Source organism: Aethalodelphis obliquidens, unplaced genomic scaffold, assembly GCF_003676395.1.
Source record: "Aethalodelphis obliquidens isolate GAN/ISIS:26980383/991018 unplaced genomic scaffold, ASM367639v1 scaffold12, whole genome shotgun sequence".
Lineage (NCBI taxonomy): Eukaryota > Metazoa > Chordata > Mammalia > Artiodactyla > Delphinidae > Aethalodelphis > Aethalodelphis obliquidens.
The window spans coordinates 25,055,508-25,074,395 of NW_020837956.1; the positions used below are offsets into that span (position 1 = coordinate 25,055,508).

The window sequence follows — 18,888 nt, forward strand, 5'->3', positions numbered from 1 at the left end:
AACTACTGAGCCTCCACTCTAGAGCCCACGCTCTAGAGCCTGCGAGCCACAGTTTCTGAGCCTGTGTGCCACAATTACTGAAGCCCGCACGCCTAGAGCCCGTGCTCCGCAGTAAGAGAAGCCACCGCAACGAGAAGCCCGCGCGCCACAAAGAAGAGTAGCCCCTGCTTGCTGCAACTACAGAAAGCCCACGTGCAGCAAAGAAGACCAGTGCAGCTAATCAATCAATCAACAATCAATTTATAAAAAATTATAATTAAAATAAATCAATAACATTGTTATTATTGGCCATTATTATTATTCAGAGGCATCAAAGTAATTCCATTTACTAATACGCTGTTTGTTTTTTTTTATTGTCTTCAGGTGATCAAGCACGTACCTTTTTCTTACAGTCAGGCCTGCCAGCTCCTGTTTTAGCTGAAATATGGTAAAATGTTTTCTTTTGTAGATGAGCTTAACTTTCTGGTAGTCTGACTTTGTTCTGTTTTTAATACTTAGTGTTAACGTAAAGTTGTTTTTACTTGTAGTCTGTTGTTAATAAGAGTATTTCTGGGCTTCCCTGGTGGCGCAGTGGTTGAGGGTCCGCCTGCCGATGCAGGGGACACAGGATCGTGCCCCAGTCCAGGAAGATCCCACATGCCGCGGAGCGGCTGGGCCCGTGAGCCATGGCTGCTGAGCCTGCACGTCCAGAGCCTGTGCTCTGCAGCAGGAGAGGCCACAACAGTGAGAGGCCCACGTACCGCAAAAAATTAAAATAAGAGTATTTCTTCAGCTTTTTAGAAAATAAATTTTATTGAGTAAATGACTAAAAATCAATTGGGGTTTTGTTCTATAGGATAAATTTCTAATTTCCTTAGAATTTCTAAGGAAAGGAAATTTCTAAGTGTTTTTCTATTAAAAAAAACACTTCTTTACAATTTGGCAAGAGTCTTTATCTTCATTCTGTTATTTTGTAGTTGTTTCATTTATTTCATCATCTATAAACCCCACATTAGCCCTCCCTTCCCTTATTCCTACCTTAAAGAAATTGTTCTTTATAATATCTAAGGTTTTGGGTTTTTAATGTATTTACAATAAACATCAACCCCTACTCCATCCTTCTTTCCATTCAGAATATCCCCATGCCTGGCAGAGTACCAGGCACATAGCAAGCATTCAGTAAATACTTGAACAAATGAATAAATTGTTTACAGTGGTTATACTCTTGTATAATTTCTTTCCATCTGCACTGGTGGAATTCATCCCAAAGGTATCTAGATACTATATAGACTGATAGTATTTTATTAGATACTATCTTTGGTCAGTGTATATTAATGTACAGGTTTTAGTGTTTTGTTATACACATACACATATTTAATTAAGTGATGATCTACATGTAAATGCTATGTCATTGTTTCCATTTTATCATCCTCCTCAAAAGTAATGTTGACCCTGAATAACAATCTGTCACCCTCCAAACTAAGTAGCAGATGCATTAGTTTGATCTGCTGTCAGGTTCTGTGAGGAGGGCCCTGTTCCATCCTGAATAAAAGAGTGACTTTGAGCTCTTAAAATCAGGGGAGCTCAATACATCAAAACAAAACAAATCTACCGCTCTCATTGTCCTTTTAGGGCTTTGTCAGACCTGAACAAGGATGGGAAGATGGATCAGCAAGAGTTCTCCATAGCTATGAAACTCATCAAACTAAAGCTTCAAGGCCAACAGTTGCCCGTGGTTCTTCCCCCTATTATGAAACAACCTCCTATGTTCTCTCCATTAATTTCTGCTCGTTTTGGTATGTGTTTATTAATTTAATTAGATGCATTTGATAGTTAAACTTGATTCCTAGGCATAATATTTGAGAATCAGAAAAGGATTTGTTGGCATAAAATGACAGTCCCCAGACTCCAAGTTAACTTTCATGTCTGAGACTAGAAATGTTAAGTTCGCTGTCATAGCTAGGGAGTCCATGTATCCCAGTTTTCCAGGGACAGTTGTGATTATGCCTGTTGTCCTGGCATCTAGTCTGGTTAGTGTTCCCTTTCATAATTCCCAGTTGGATGATAAATTATATGATCCTGCTATTATAGCTGAGCCTAAATACTATTCTTAATTAGTTTCCTCTATACTCTGTATGCATAACAAAACTGTGAACAATTTAAACTCGAAATGGTTTCATTTGGGGGGTAATTTAAAGTTATACATAAGTAGAAATTTCTTTAATTTAAAGGTTAATTAGCCAGCTAAATTTAGGGCTAAAAGTTGGAGACTTCGTGCTATTTAATTTGCATATTCATCAGAGGTAACTAGTTTTCCATTAATTTTGATTAGCCATTTTCCTATTATTTGTGAGAAGCACTCATTGGAACAGAACATTCAGTTAGATATCTCTATGTATCAGAAACATGTTCTTCCACTCTAGATGTTAGACCTTAAAATACTAAATTCTTTCACTATTGCAGTGAATTCTAGAGATAATATCAAATCCTTGTGTAACCATATTTATGTAGTGTACTTCATATTCTGCAGTTAGTAAACAAATGAGTCATCACTTTGTTCCTTTTAAAGAATTGTCCTTGAATCCATATGTATTGTGTTACATATAAGAAAAGTGAAACGTGGCATGCTTTCTTCTTGCACATAGTGTGTGTGCATAAATGGTTCTCTTAAAGTATGCAGTATTTAGAACATCCTTTACAGGGGAGGGGAGAGTTTGGGGAGTGAGTGTGTGTGTGTGTGTGTGTGTGTGTGTGTGTTAACTCAACAGCACTGTATTTATTATCCCTACACAAAACCCCACATTTGATCAGGTAATGCATTCTCTCATTGAGGATACTAATATTTAGTTGGAAAAGACTCTTTAGTTTTATTCATGATACTAGTAGAGAATTTTTAACTCCTTAGTAGGCATTCGCTTAGTTCACACAGGTCAGAATATTGATATTAAAAGCAGTAGCTTACCTCCTGCACTGCACTGGGTCCAAGCTGCTTTAGTGAACTTTTTAAAACTAGTTTGCCAACAGTGTTTCTGTAACATAGTAGTTGCTCACTGTACTGTGAACTTGTTTTCTGTCATGTGTTTTATAATTGGTTTAGCAGCACTGGGGAATGTATTCTGTTTTGTCCTTAGGAATGGGAAGCATGCCCAATCTGTCCCTTCCTCAGTCATTGCCTCCGGTCGCACACATAGCAACTCCCTTGTCCTCTGCGACTTCAGGGACCACCCGTCCTCCCCTAATGATGCCTGCTCCCCTAGTGCCTTCTGTTAGCACTTCATCATTACCAAATGGAACCGCCAGTCTCATTCAGCCTTTATCCATTCCTTATTCTTCTTCAAGTAAGTGCTTTGTTTCTGATGACTCGGTATTTTATTATGAAGAAACTGTTATATTTGCATCCCAATAGATAGATTTCCTTCATACTTTGTGAAATTGTTTGGTATGAACCTTTTTCTTTTTTCGTTTTTTTTAGCATTGCCTCATACGTCGTCTTACAGTCTGATGATGGGAGGATTTGGTGGTGCTAGTATACAGAAAGCCCAGTCTCTGATTGATTTAGGATCCAGTAGGTATGAATACTTAAAACTTCCAACTTTTTAGGCTTTCAATAAGGAGTATTTAACAAAAGATTTTTTTTTTTTTTAAAGCTCTGAGCTTATCCAGGTTTTACTTTATAGTGGCCAGATGTAAACACTTGGTAAATTTACTATTTGTAATGCACATAAAATAATTTTATTTAAGAATTATTAACTGTCTGTGGTATTTTACTTTTGAAAAATATATCTTATGTAAACTAAAAATATTCTGTATTTTTAATCAATCAATTTTTTGCACAAAGCTACATTTTTCTTTCAAAAATATTTCTCAAAACATCTCATAATCATTGTACATTATTATTTCTCGAGCAAAAGCTGCTGATTGAGTATCTTTAAAATTTCAGAAAGCACAAAAGCATCAATGTTCATTCATCACCACTCGTATAAATCACAATAATACTCTTTAAAGCAATGACCCAGAAGAACAATGTCTGCATCCTTGTTTAAACACTCACTGATTGTGTGACCTTGTTTTTCTCAACATCACTGAGCCATAGTTTGTCCATCTAAAGGATGGAGACAGTAATACTTTTTAAGTTTGTCATGAGGATTAGAAATATTTGTGAAAACCCTAGCACAACGTGGGGCCTGGCACATAGTAGGTTCTTGGTATATGGTAGTTTTGTACTTCATATGGTATTTGCTTTCCTAAGAATAAGGATAATTGATTAAATTTTTTCAGTATCAAGTATAAAAGTAATTACTGTTATATTATAGAAGGTATGATTCTTATTGTCTCTGACTTAACTAAACGTATTTTATTTAGTAACAAAAATTTTAAATAAATTTTGTTACAGCTCAACTTCCTCAACTGCTTCCCTCTCAGGGAACTCACCCAAGACTGGGACCTCAGAGTGGGCAGTTCCTCAGCCTTCAAGATTAAAATATCGGCAAAAATTTAATAGTCTTGACAAAAGCATGAGTGGATACCTCTCAGGTAAGTGGCATACGGTGCTTAAGAATGTGAGAGAGTTATGATTTTATATGGACTTCTATTAAAGAAATTTTATTTGAAGTTGTATTTTGTAGCTCATTTAAAATTTTAACATCCAAAAAATTTAGCAGGCATTTGATAAATACAAATAAGGTTTAAGTTGTGTAAGAGTTCAAAGTTCTTATAATCAAGTTGAGCACACCCAGCTTTTTGGAAAGAAGACCTCTCCCTTGAGAAGGTCAAACCTCATCCTCCAATGCAGTGAATGGAGAACTTCATGTGATCAGAGAGTATGGCACTAAGCTTCAGCTCAGTTACCCTGAGAGTCTCCTTCCTCATTGGTTCTTTCTCTGCTTGTCCTTCCGAACACCTCATGTGAGCATTGTTCCCCTTTAAAGCTCCAACCCAAATGTAGCCATAAAACCTGACCTGAGATCCCCATAGAACATTTGAGTCCGTGCTAGAGCAAACATCCAAACTTCACTAATTGAGGATAGTGAAGGGGGACATAAACAGAGGGTAATAGGCAAGTAGAATTCCCATCTTCTAACTTTTGCCTCTCTCTTCACTTAACAACGAATTATAGTTTAGACAGAGTAAAATGAGTGTTTAAAAATAATAGAGCTTTAAAGTGCTAGGGAACATAGAATAGGAGATATTAATACTGAAGAAATAAGATAAAACATCTTTTAGGAAGGGAGCGTTGAAGCCCTATCATGAAAGAAAAAAGTTAGGATTCAGATAGAGATTGAAGGTGAGGGCATTTGAGGGTGACAAGGAAGAAATCCTAAGAGCAAAAAGTACACGACATGTTTGGAGGATGAAAAGCAGTATATGAAATAGGAGTATGGGGTCTCTAGTTGTGCACTGGGGCAAGGGAGCAATAAAACTTTTGGAATTGATTGGAAAAGCTAATACGCAATATGCAATATTTTCTTTAAAGATACATATCTATGTGGTAAAATCTTTAAAAAAAAACGAGAATTATACACAAAAAATTCAGTATAGTAGTTGCCTTTTCTGTGGGAGGCATGGAGATAAAATCAGGGAACACAGATAGCTTCAAAGAATTTAGTAATGATCTAGTTCTTAAGTTGTATAGTAGTTTAATGGGTGACTTTTATTAGTATACTTCATAACTTACAACTATACTATATATGTATCAAATACTATATAAGAACTATAAATTTCTGTAACTTTGTTAAATTATGTGGAACTATACTATATTTTTAAGTAATCTTTTTTTTTTTTTTTTTGGAATTTTAACATCTCTGAAATTGGGATGTGTATTATCATCAGTGGTATCTTAGCATTGTGTCATGTTTTTTTTTTTTGGCAGTGATTTGTCCTTCTTAGTGTTACTTAAAATAATGGGGTGTTGTATAATCAATGGCATCTTAGATTCTGTGAAATTATATTCAAACTATAGTATTTAAGATTAACATAAAGTAAAAAAAAAAAAGATTAACATAAAGTCAGACAATTCTCATATTTGAAAAAATGAACTTCTTTTGGCCCTGCATTTTGCATTGAAGAAGTTTCTTTTTTCAGATTAACAGAAGTGGACTAAAAAGACATGTGCAGAAGTGTTCATGGCAGCTTCATTCACAACATCCAAAAAATAAGTAGCCTAAATGTCCATCGACAGGAGAATGGATACATAAATTGTGGTGTATTTCTTTAGCAGAATACCTTGCAGCGATAAAAATGAATGAACTGCTGATACATGCAACAACTTGGATCATTTCATAGATGTTGCATGAGTCAAAGAAGTCTGGCACAAAAGATCCATAATATTTAATCCATTCATATGAAGTTGAAGAACAGGAAGCTGAATTGATGGTGATAAAAATCAGAATAGTGTAGTTACTCTGTTGGACAAGGGACCATGTTAGAACCTTCTGGGGTGCTGGAAACATTCTGTATCTTGAGGTGGGTGTTAGTTGCATGTGTGCATACTCATGTAAAAATCCACTGATCAGTACACCTAAAATTAGTACCCTTTGTGTATGTACTGCAAACATAGAGTATAAACAAAAGTGGGTTTGTGTTGCAGTATGAAGGGCAGTGGGGAGCCAACTGTGAGGAAATGTTCCCTTAATGTTACTTTATTTGTATGTGACACATTGCATGAAGGGTGTGTATTGTGTTTTCAGAAAATGTTATTATTCTTAGACTTACAAGAGTAAAGCTATATATTGGTAGTTAAGGGAAGGATTGATTTTCTTTGAAAGAAGAAGTTGTCTCTGGTGTCTTGAAACTGAGCATGAGCCCCACGTATATGAGGACAGGGCTAACCTAGACTTATGTGGTATGCTTTGTTCAGTGAATGTAGCAGTTAGTGGTCTAATTTTTCCCTTTTGTTCTTCCTCCTCTCTTCCCCATAAACCCTCAGTCATGATTTATTTAGATTGATTCATTGACTCAAATATTTCCTGAGCCACATATCTTCTGGGCACTCAGTATGACACTGGAATGCAGACAAGAAGACGTGTCCCATGTCTTTAAAGAGCCCATAGTATAGGTCACATAATCTCAGTGAATAGTGGTTTAAAAGTGCTGTGATTAATACGGATGAGAAAGTGACTAATGCTGAGGATGTAAGAGAGCGTTTCACAGGAGAGGTGTCATTTGAGCTGGATCTTAGAGGATAAATAGACTGCCTGGTAGAGAGTCGGGGGACTAGCATTTTAAGCGCAGGAAATAGGATATCCAAAGTATTGGCAGACCAGTAGTGTGCATGCTCGAGTGAGCTTCCTTAGTGCAGCTTCCTCTGCTGCCTGTCTTTGGCCTCTGTATTACTCACATGGCCTGCACACATTTAAGCCTTCCGCCAGTGCACTTTTAACCATTGCATTCCTTCCCTTCCTCCTGTTGTTTGCTCTGTTGCCTAGTGCGAGGGGTCTGCTTTGTTATCTTTGTCCAAGAGCTGAAACTTTAGTTATAGAACCTTTCTTGGTTTGAAGAACCTTTCTAGCCTGCCATTTCTTTATTGGAAGAATCCTCTTTTTAACATAAAAACCTCCTCAAATCTTACTTTTTATATGAAATCTATTGAGAAGTATTAATTGAGTGAGGCTGTGAGCTATTTCCAGTGTGTTTCCTTTATGTGATTTCTATTAAGTGGCCAGATAAAAAAAAGAATGGAAAAGATTTTAAAATTATATAATATAAACATTTGATTGCTTGTTATAATACGTGGTATATTTGAGGTTGTTCCATATAGAATATGTAGCTTTGGTTAACCAGATCTCTGTGTTCAAAGCTCAGTGAAGCAGTGGGTTTAACGGCATCGATGCTGGCTTTGTAGTGCAAGTTGTTGCTGAGGAAGAGCTGGCAGTTGTATCTCTTCTGTGCAGAGTTGTTTCGAGAGTCCTTGACTCAGGCTAAACGCAGGGTAGGGCTGACTCATCCGGCACTTGTGGCTTAGGCACCTGAGAGTGGGAGGTGTAGCACCTGCTTTATTGACTAGGTGACCTTCCCTAGAGAAGCCTCAGGCTTCATCATGGTCAGAAAGCCACAGACAAGCTCACCAGGAGTGAACGCTCCTCTGAAGCAGAGAGGGATTTTCTGTTCTGGAATATATTCATTGAAGATTAGGAGCCTGTTACAGAGACATATTTTTGTTTTCTCACACTGAGGGAGAGAAAAGAAGTTGAACAGTTTACCATACATAGTAAGCATTCATATGAGTGTTAGCTATTGTTATTATCAGTTGCTATCACATAAGTAAGCCCCCATTGCACCTTAGATAGAGGATAATTTTGGATTACAATTTTCTTCATTACTTTAGCAAATATTTATTAAGCATCGATTTACTAGGTGTGGGGTATACGTTAGTGGATAAAACAGTCAAGGCTTTTGTCTTCATAGAACTTAGCATAATAAGGGAAATAGACAAACAGGTAAACAAGCAAATGTTACATTACAAATTGTGATATGAGATATAAAGGATAAAAGCAGGAAATGTATTGAATGGTAGGGTGGACAGAGAAGCCCTTTCTGAGAAGGTGACGTTAGATTTCGACTTCACAGGTGAGAAGGACCTAGACATGCAATGATGTAGAACTGTAGGACTTGATGTTGGATATGGGTGTACAGGAGAGGGAGGGCTCAGGGGGGACTTTTTGATTTCTGGCTTGAGCCACTGGATGGATTGTGATACCATTCATAGAGAAAGGAGGACGGAGGAAGAATGATTTGGGTGTAGATTAGGAAGAGGGGCCTGGATGGGGATTGAAAGTAGTTTTATATGTATTTGGTTTGATATGCTTATAAAATACATACATTGATTTTTCAGTTGGATATAGAAGTCTAAACTTAGAGTGGATGTACATTTGGGAATCCTCAGCCTCTAGGTGCTGCTTAAAGTCATAGAAATGGATATGAATGCACAGAGAGAAAAGAGTGCCCAGGATAGATCCGTGAAGAATGCCAGCATTTACAGGTCATTTAGAAGAGGAAGAGTAGAGACGAAGGAATGATCAGAGATAAGAGAATATCTGAAAATGCTTAAGGAAGCTGTGCTTTGAGAGCTTGGCCTCTAATGCTCTGTGTCGCTGGCTTAGTCCTTCGTGTCAGTCACTTGTGTGTACCATTATCTTCTGAAAGGACACGGGAGCACTTGATTCTACTAACTGTAGACTTTAAACTCCTTGGTCCAGGGAATGTGTTTGTTTTGATGACTACTGAATGCTCAGTGTCTGGTGCATGGTAAAAGCCGATGCTATCCCAGGGTGGCAGCAGTGTTATTTCAAGGGTACAGCTACTTAAGTTTGCATGACTTTAAGAGGCTAAAGAATTTTTTTATGCTTTTTCTCACACAATCAGGTTTTCAAGCTAGAAATGCGCTTCTTCAGTCAAACCTTTCTCAAACTCAGCTAGCTACTATTTGGTGAGTTTGCCCGTTGATTATGATTTTTAACTATACATTTTCTGTTATACTGTTTCTGTAAAATTTTGTGACTCAGAAGCATTCCATAAAAGCGGCCATGTGAAATTAATGCAAACCTGTAAGCTAATGAAATTGCTTTGTAAAATATTATCCTCAAGAATTTGGCATTTAATTATTTTACAAGTAAAACTTGTTTGCTTTTATATAATGCCTTCTATGGAGAATTAGAGAATATCTCATTTTTAATGTGGAGCTAAATGTGATTTGATGGGTGAATTAACCATGTACCAAGACAAGCCACCTTTTCAGAAGGAATATTTCCCTTTCCATTTCAACGTTTCTTCCCTCTCTTTTGTGATATGAAAATTAAGGGTAAAAATTAGCTCACTTTCTGTGTGTATTTACTTTTCACTAAAATGTGTTAACCCAGCTGTTCTACTGTCATTATTCTTGTTTTAAAAATAAAAAATTGAACTCTTCTGAAAATATTTTACTCTAAATAGACTTTCTTAGTTGTGAATTTTCATATTTTCTTTAGGACTCTGGCTGACATTGATGGTGATGGGCAGCTAAAAGCTGAGGAGTTTATCCTTGCAATGCACCTCACTGATATGGCCAAAGCTGGACAGCCATTGCCACTGACTTTACCTCCGGAGCTTGTCCCTCCGTCTTTTAGGTGAGTGCCTCTGTAGATGAAGGGGTGTTGTTTCGATCATGTTTGGCAGACATGATTATTACTTTGGGATTTCCTGAGGCCTCTGCTCTAGTTTCATGGAAAATCGAACATTTACATTGCCATTTGATTTTGGTATTTAATGAGTTACACTGAGAAGAGAGTAGATATTAGAAGTAGGTGTGTATTTTCACCACATCATAGATAAGGAAACTGATGCGTAAAGAGATTAAGAATAAATTTACCCAAGAATAGCAATTGGCTGAATCATGATTTGAATCCATATCTCTCTGGCTTGATAATCCATATACTGCTGTACAGTGTAACTATAGACCACACTATATTTTAAATACCTTTAATTACATTCTAAATATTAAATTGCTCTAGTCAGTGGTAGTCTATATAGTCTGGTCTAAAAATTCTCAGATCTCATGATGCTAAATTTATTTGTTGTTTGCTTTTCTTAGAGGAGGAAAGCAAATTGATTCCATTAATGGAACTCTGCCTTCATATCAGAAAATACAAGAAGAGGAACCTCAGAAAAAATTACCAGGTAGCATCGAGTGTCCAAGTTGTATATTTATTGTGAATTCTCTTAAATTTTACCATGAAATATAAATGAATATTTAGAATTATTAAATTCTTAATATTTTATATGCTGTACGAGACACTATTTGATGAATGGGATGGATTTTAACATCAGTAAAATTAAGATAGTCAAAACTGAGAGGAAGAGACAGGTATGTATATTTGGCAAGAGTGTATGTATTAGGTGTCCTAGTTAAAGTGTTTCTCCCACTTTTGGAAAAATCATTATAGCAAGCTTTGTAACGAAATCTTGAGCTTTAAAAAAAGTTTAAATACTGGTTGAAAAAGTACATGTGTAGGTATTTTAAAATATTAAAAAGTTAATGACATATACCAAATGTAACAAATATATAGCCATACAACTTTGGTTATCCTTGAAGAAAATGCTGAGGAAAAAATTGAAAAGCATTTTCATTGGCAGGAATAGTAAAATTATTTTTCTCTTGGATGGACTCAAACTTAGAGATTTGTTTTCCAAAAATGAATATTCTTATAAGAAAGTAAATATTTTACTATTTACATTTGAGTTAAAATTATCCTTCGGAGAAGTATCCACAGAGAAATAGCAGTCACATGATCACGAGGCATGAGGACGTTGAAACTAGATTACAGGTTCATTAGGCTTGATGTTGAAGAATGCTTACAATATACCTTATCTAGTTACGTTCGAGGACAAGCGGAAAGCCAACTATGAGCGGGGGAACATGGAACTGGAGAAGCGACGCCAGGCCATGATGGAGCAGCAGCAGAGGGAGGCAGAGCGCAAAGCCCAGAAGGAAAAGGAAGAGTGGGAACGGAAACAGAGAGAGTTACAAGAGCAAGAATGGAAGAAGCAACTGGAATTAGAAAAACGCTTGGAGAAGCAGAGGGAATTGGAGAGACAACGGGAGGAAGAAAGGAGAAAAGAGATAGAAAGACGAGAGGTTATTTTTTTAAGTTATTTTATTTCCCAGGAAAATCGTTTCATTTAGTAAGTGGCTACATTTCATTTGATAAAAAATGGTAATTTTTGTTGTGCTTTTTCTCAGCATCATTCGTTCATTCTTACCCTGTACGAATCTGAATCTTCCTTCTCCTGTGGAGAGATAGAGGGTCCTTGCTTGTGAGGGGTTTCAGGGCTGGCAGCTGGTAGAGAAAGCATGTCTGCAGGTGATACCTCAATCAGTGCAAGACTGGTTGCAAAGCTGAGTTGAGTGAGGAGCCAGAGGAAGAAGTCAGTGTGATCAGGTCCTTAAACGAAAGTAAGCTTAGGATCCAGAGTGAAAGGCCAAGTAATTGGAGAGGCAGAAAGAAGAGAGTGGGGAGTTGAAGGCCATGAGAGGGATCACGAGGGTGGGCTTGCACAGGTCTTTGGGAAAACTGGTGCTGTGTGGGGTCCCTGGGAGGCCTGGTTGTGTTTTCAAGGGCTGTGCGTGGACCACAGTAAATTACAGTGGCACTGAAATAAGGTAAATAAAATATTTTTCTTCCCTGATGACAGAATAAAGGTACAGTTATTCTTACTAACATTTGCATTTATGAAGTCATCCCTTTTTTTTTTTTTTTTGCGGTATGAGGGCCTCTCACTGTTGTGGCCTCTCCCATTGCGGAGCACAGGCTTCGGACGCACAGGCTCAGCAGCCATGGCTCACAGACCCAGCTGCTCCGCAGTATGTGGGATCTTCCCGGACCGGGGCACGAACCCGTGTCCCCTGCATCGGCAGGCGGACTCTCAACCACTGCGCCACCAGGGAAGCCCTGAAGTCATCCTTTTGTTTATTAAGGGAAAAGTAACTACAGCAAGAGGATGGCCCTATGAAGCAATCAGAAAATCTGGTGGATGAATTTGCTTTTGTGGAAGTCTTTAGATTAGGCCCATTGATAAGACTAGGTTTGCCCAGTTACCCTTAGAAACTCAAGCCCACTCAGTGCTAAATGCTGCCTGATCTTTACTTTGTCATTCCATCAGTTTTTGAATGAGGCAAAATTGTTAATTTAAAAATTAACTTTAATTCATTATTTTCAGGCAGCAAAACAAGAACTTGAAAGACAACGTCGTTTAGAATGGGAGAGAATTCGTAGACAGGAGCTTCTCAATCGAAGGAATAGAGAACAGGAAGAAATTGTCAGGTTAAACTCTAAAAAGAAAAGCCTTCATCTCGAGTTGGAAGCACTGGTATGGCTATAGGTTTAGGTGAAATTTATCTGAATGATGCTTAGAGTTACCTGTTGAAAAATATTATTGTTTTTTTAATCTACCTCATGAATGTGTTATGTTTTAATGTAATTAAATAGTCATATTTTCATATGTGCTTTTTAACAGTTTAGACAGTATAGTTTACTAAAAAAGGATAGTGACTCGAAATGCTGAGAATTATGTTGTGGTCTTAGTTCAGATGTGGATAAACAAGGTACTCTTGGGCATGGTCTCTGGAAGGTGGTCTGCAGAGGAATAACCAGAAGGAGGAGAGGAGATTCTAGGCGCTAGGACAGCGTCTCCTCTCCCCACTTCTTCGTCCCACATTTCACAACAGAGAATCGCCACATTTATCTGCTGTACTTTTATTGGAGTTTTATCTAAAATTTGCTTGGAAAAAGGGATTTTACTGCTAAAAAGAAAAAATGACTGGAAACTGCTGACCTAAATGATCTCTTAGGATTCCTTTCAGTTCTAAAAGACTATGTTTGTTAACAAATATTGGCCATTATGCTTCTCAGTTTTTACACATCAGATGTCAGAGTATCTGTTAAAAGACTTTGCTTGAAATGCAAAGTGAGAAGATAGAAAGGGTCTGAGTAAGGCATACTATTCTACTACGACCCTGTAATCCCATAAGCCTGACCTGATTATACAGTAAGGTTTTGCAAAAAATGCATGTGTAGCTATGTAGTAGAGCCATATTTACATCTTGTTTAATTGTAGTCTAATGTTTTATTTGGTTGATGAATTGAATTACATTTTTTTAAAAAATCACAATATCTTTCATCAGAAAGGTACTATTTTATGCCTTCAAATGAATAGGAAAGCATACCACAGTTGTTAATCATGCCATAGTACTACAAAACAGTCCTAAAAACTTTAACTGCTTTGTGTAGCTACTTGGGTATCTGTCTGAACCGTTATCTTGACTGTGTGTTTTTCCTTAAAAATACAATGGGAGGAAACCTTTTGATTGTTTTCCCCCCAAGAACTGGGGTAACACACCAAGCAGTAGCATAGATTAATGTGTAGAGTCTGGAAAGGTCCAGGGCCTATACTTATATTTGCTGAAGATAATAACATGATATCCAGGGTGGACACAGCATATTCCCTTCAGCGTGTATTTCTCAAATATGAAACATACTTTTCAGTAAAAACTTTCATTATTGGTGATTTTTAACCAGGAGCCTCATTTTTCCTCACCCTACTTTATTTGCTAAGGCTGCTGCCATAACAAAATACCACAGACCAGGTGGCAATTTTTATCACAGTTCTGGAGGCTGGAAGTCCAAGATCAAGGTGTCAGCATGTTCGATTTCTTCTGAGGCTTCTCTCCTTGGCTTGCTGATGGATGCCTTTTGCCGTGTCCTCATGTGGTCTTTTCTCTGCCTGTGCATCTCTGCTGTCTCTATTGTGTCTAAATGTTCTCTTCTTATAAGGACACCAGTCAGATTGGAGTAGGGCCCACCCATAAGACTTCATTTAATCTTAATTACCTCTTTAAACGTCCTGTCTCCAAATGCAGTCATATTCTGAGGTTACTGAGGGTTAGGACTTCAACATATAAATTGTGGAGGACACAGTTCAGCTCATAACACCTCACCCTTCTTATTAGCTTCCATTGAGAATCCTGCTGTTTTTTGTTGTTGTTGTTGTTTTTTCTCAGAACAAGGGGAAAGGAATATTGGTATAGGAGAAGAGTAGTGTGGCCCCAAAAGGCCCTCCTGTACGCTGTTTAATTAGAAGAATTAGATGGCAGCATTGAGGATAGAAATAGAAGTTCAGAGAATGTAATGCTAATTGTCATATGCACACACTTATTCCTCCTTATTATTCTAAGAGATTGTTTATATTTTAATATTATGAATTAGTGCCTAAATGCTGAGTTCAGAAAAAAATTCAGTGTGTTATGTTTGTGCTTTCTCATCTTAACATAATAGGCTCTTACACTCACAGTGTTACATTTCCTGCTAATAACTCTCTTGAGTTAACTTGGTTTTAGACATTTATCTTAGACTGAGTATAAATGATAAATGACATTTAAAATTTAAATAAAAATATTGTTCTCTTGATAAGAACATTTCCTATTAGCATTTTATGTTACCATATGTTTCTCTTCCTATAGAATGGCAAACATCAGCAGATCTCAAGCAGACTTCAAGACGTCCGACTCAGGAAGCAAACTCAAAAGACTGAGCTGGAAGTTCTGGATAAGCAGTGTGACCTGGAAATTATGGAAATCAGGCAGCTTCAACAGGAACTTCAGGTAAGTCCTTTGCTGCTGAATTGTCCTTAAACATGAGCAGTTATTAATAATTCTTCCTAATAAAGTGTTTTTCACTTTTGGGGTCATGAACCCCTTTGAGCCTCTGATAGACATCCTTCCTAAAGGCATGTAGATATACACAATCTTGTATAATATCAGGAATCTCATGGACTCCCTAAAACTGTGCTTAACATCTGGTTAAATTCTGCTTAATATTTATACAATATCTGGGCATTTACCACTTTGAGTTTTAAGTCTTTAGTAAATAAATACATCATTTAATTCCATTTTAGTTTATCCATAAGTTGTAAGCAATTTACATATTATTCTATGTATTATTCCTATACTAAGTTTCAAGAGTGATTAAATCATGTTTTAACATTTTCAGAAAATTCTTAGACAACATTACAGAGTTTCTTTTTCTTTTTATAAGGAATATCAAAATAAGCTTATCTATTTGGTGCCAGAGAAGCAATTATTAAATGAAAGAATTAAAAATATGCAGCTCAGTAACACACCTGGTAAGTCTCTAAGGTTTGTTTTGCCTCTTTTATTCTTTTGTGAATGTATCAGTTATATTCTGTTACGTTTTAAAATAGCATTATTCTGTTATAAATAACATTTTTTGTCTATAGTTAAAAATTTTTAAACAATGTGAAAAATATTACCTCATGTTGGAGCATTTTTAGCAATAAAATGTAAATAGAAATAAAATAACAATTGTGGTTTGACTTCCTGTCTTGATACCATTTTTATTTATATATTTCAAATACCAATCAAATAAAATGTTACATTACAGTTAAACAAGACCTCAGTTTGGCTTGAACACGAGGCTATATGTGCATTTTGGCAAAATCCTGCACTGATTGTAAAGAACTGTTCGTGAGGAGACTTTTCTATGGAGCCAAACCTGTTGGATTCTAGGGTGATAGTGTACAGCAGTGATAGGCCTAAGCAGACTGGTATGCTCTTCCCAGACCTTTTTTATCATCTAACTTTGTGATTCATGTAAGGAATTTTACCACCTTGGCCCTCTGACACCTGTGGAACAAAATATTCCAGTGTAATTTATGAGAATATAACATTTCTCTTGATTCAAGTCTCAACCAGGAAACTGAAGGAAAAAAAAAATCTCTACATTAGATAGCATGCCAATAACAATGTAGCAGAAGAAAGATTTATTTAAAGAAAAGTAACTCTGCAAATGTGTTAGAACTAGCTAGAGTATCCTAAATGTCTCCCACTGAGTATCTGTCAGTTTTTTCATTCTAGGGCTCTTTATTACACTTCTGTTTTTTTAGGCAGGCCAATAAATAGGTTCATCCCTCTTCTTTGCCCAAATTCTGAACAAATTAAGAAATAAGGCAAAGGAGCAAGACATGAGAGACCAGAATATCACCTCATTATTAATAAAGCTGATGTTAGACAGCATGGCTTATCTGTGAGCAGTACAGCTGCCCCTGTAAGACACTGGGTGCATGAACAAAAAAGAATGCAGATTCCTGTAGGCAGTTCAACCTCAAGAAAGCAAGGGATAGGAAAGGTATAGGGCTGTGTACACCCGGGTCCTTATCTTGATCTCACCAAGTATTTAAGAGTTAGAAAGAAGCTGGGACTTGTTCTAGTAAAGGTCCCTTTACATCGAAGGAATACCAGGAATAGAAAATTTGATCTTGTGAACTTCTCTTATTATGTCTCGCACCTTCCACTGATGTCTCGTCTCAGACAATCTTCCTTGCACAGGGTGCTTTTCTTGGCCGTTCGAAGTGTATCAGCTCCTACCTTACCCCTCACAGGCATTCCAGAAGCAGGATAAGGCAGCACTCCTGATCTGTGCAGGGTAGAAAGTATATTGTCATCTTCATTGTTAGTATTTGGATTGTGAAGAGAATGTAGGATATATCTTATTAGGGGCCTGGTAGAGCTACTCTTTCTCTGTGGAATGTGATCCAGTTTAGCTTTTATAAATTTATTAATCTTTGCTGTAGTCCAGTTTAGAATAGGAAGCTTTTATTTGGAGTTTGCAAAGTACCCAGTATCCCTTAGATTCCTCTGTCCATAATAGTAACCATTTAAGATTTTCAGCCCTGTGCTAAGCACCATGCTAGGCAGTTTTCATGCATTATTTCCTTTTATCTTTACAACAACCCTGTAAAGTAGTCGTTGTTATTTCCATTGTGCAGCTTGGAAAAACTGAGGTTCACAGAGAATAAGTAATTACCCAAGATCACGTAATAGTAGGTCTCAAATTCTTGTGTGTCTGACTCCTAAAGCCCACCACACTACCATGTTGCCTCTTTCAGTTACCTAACACAGTGCTCGTAGATGTGATATGATCACATTCAATATGAAAACATCCATTATTACTGATGCTCATTTTGAATACTAAGAATGAATATTTTTTTACTGTTATTTTTCCCATTGCTTGTCTCCCACCTTGACTAGAATAGGACCCATGCCTTATCCTTCACTTTTACCTACCATTGACAAAGTGCAGGGCCTTGCATATGGCAGATTTGTAATTTAATGATTAAATATTTATTGAAATACTGGAAAACTGTTAGAATTATAAGACAATTTAACAAGGTGCCTGGATACAAAATCAGCATATAAAAATCAGCAACTTTACTGTATATCAAAAGTATTTATTTAGAAAATAAGGGGGAAAAAGGTCTCATTCACATCAGCATTCTCATTGTTAAATGAACAAAGAAGAAATGCACAGCCATAAAACTTTACTGATTGACATAAAAGATTCCTGGATAAGTAGATACATATTATATTCCTGAATGAACTTGCTCAATATTTTAAAGATGTTATTTAGTTCTCTACTAATTCATCCATATATTCAGTTTTATTCAGGTTTCCTTAAATGAAAATTGACAGATAATTCACAAATTAACCTAGAAGAGAAAATACACAACATGAGCCAAGACTTAAAAAGAAAAAACATTGGTGGGGGGAGGAGTCTAGCCCTATCATATACCGAAACATGAGTTATGAAAAGGTATAGTACCTAAAATAATGTATTATTGATCCAAAGTAGAAACAGAACACTGGAACTAAATAGAGAGTCTAGAGACAAGCATATATATATATGGCAATTTAGGATTAGATAAAGTTGGCATTTAACATCAGTGGGGAAGGGATGGGCTTTTGATAGTTACTATCTCTTCATTAAGTGATTTGAGGGATAGTTGAAAGGGGGGTGAAGAAGCTCTTTACCTCACTCTATGCAGATATAAATTCTAGGTAAAGTGGGAGGCTAAACATAAAATATAACTCTAGAAAAAAATGTTACAGAAGAAAACATTTTTATAATTTTGGTGTCAGAAAAGTCTCTTCAAACAATACATAGAGCTATGAAGGAAAATAGTTTTTGATGAAATAAAAATGAAAAACTTTTTCATGATGAAAGATGTCATAAACAGTAAAAAAAAAATTGAAATATGTATGATACCACAAGAATTTAGAGCTTCTACAAATCAGAAACTAAGACAAGCCAATAGGAGGAAAAAGCCAGCAAAGGTTGAGATGAGACAATTCAAGATGATGGCTCATAAATGTAAGTAGATGGCCATATAAATAGATGTTTATCTAATTTCAGTAGTTGTCAAGAAAATACAAATTAAAGTGACAATAAGAATTTTTTTGCCAGTTAGCAAAAATGAAAAATGAGTGACAATCATTCAAAATTTATCTCCAATCTCCAAACAATCTCCAAAATTTACAAGCAGCTCCTGCAGCTCAATATCAAAAAAACAAACAACCCAATCCAA

At 36.6% G+C, this 18,888-nt stretch overlaps 1 protein-coding gene across 11 annotated transcripts in view; it reads left to right on the plus strand.

Moving 5' to 3' along the window:
• The window catches only part of ITSN2 (intersectin 2), a 160,826-nt gene that overhangs the window by 49,586 nt on the left and 92,352 nt on the right, over positions 1–18,888 (plus strand). For all 11 annotated transcript variants that reach the window (XM_027113696.1, XM_027113702.1, XM_027113694.1 and 8 more), the window contains 12 exons: positions 364–427; positions 1,612–1,775; positions 3,111–3,317; positions 3,452–3,548; positions 4,373–4,512; positions 9,340–9,403; positions 9,942–10,079; positions 10,544–10,629; positions 11,325–11,587; positions 12,670–12,819; positions 14,969–15,109; positions 15,543–15,630. In XM_027113696.1, the coding sequence (XP_026969497.1) occupies positions 364–427; positions 1,612–1,775; positions 3,111–3,317; positions 3,452–3,548; positions 4,373–4,512; positions 9,340–9,403; positions 9,942–10,079; positions 10,544–10,629; positions 11,325–11,587; positions 12,670–12,819; positions 14,969–15,109; positions 15,543–15,630 (1,602 nt within the window). The remainder of the gene's footprint in view (positions 1–363; positions 428–1,611; positions 1,776–3,110; positions 3,318–3,451; positions 3,549–4,372; positions 4,513–9,339; positions 9,404–9,941; positions 10,080–10,543; positions 10,630–11,324; positions 11,588–12,669; positions 12,820–14,968; positions 15,110–15,542; positions 15,631–18,888) is intronic.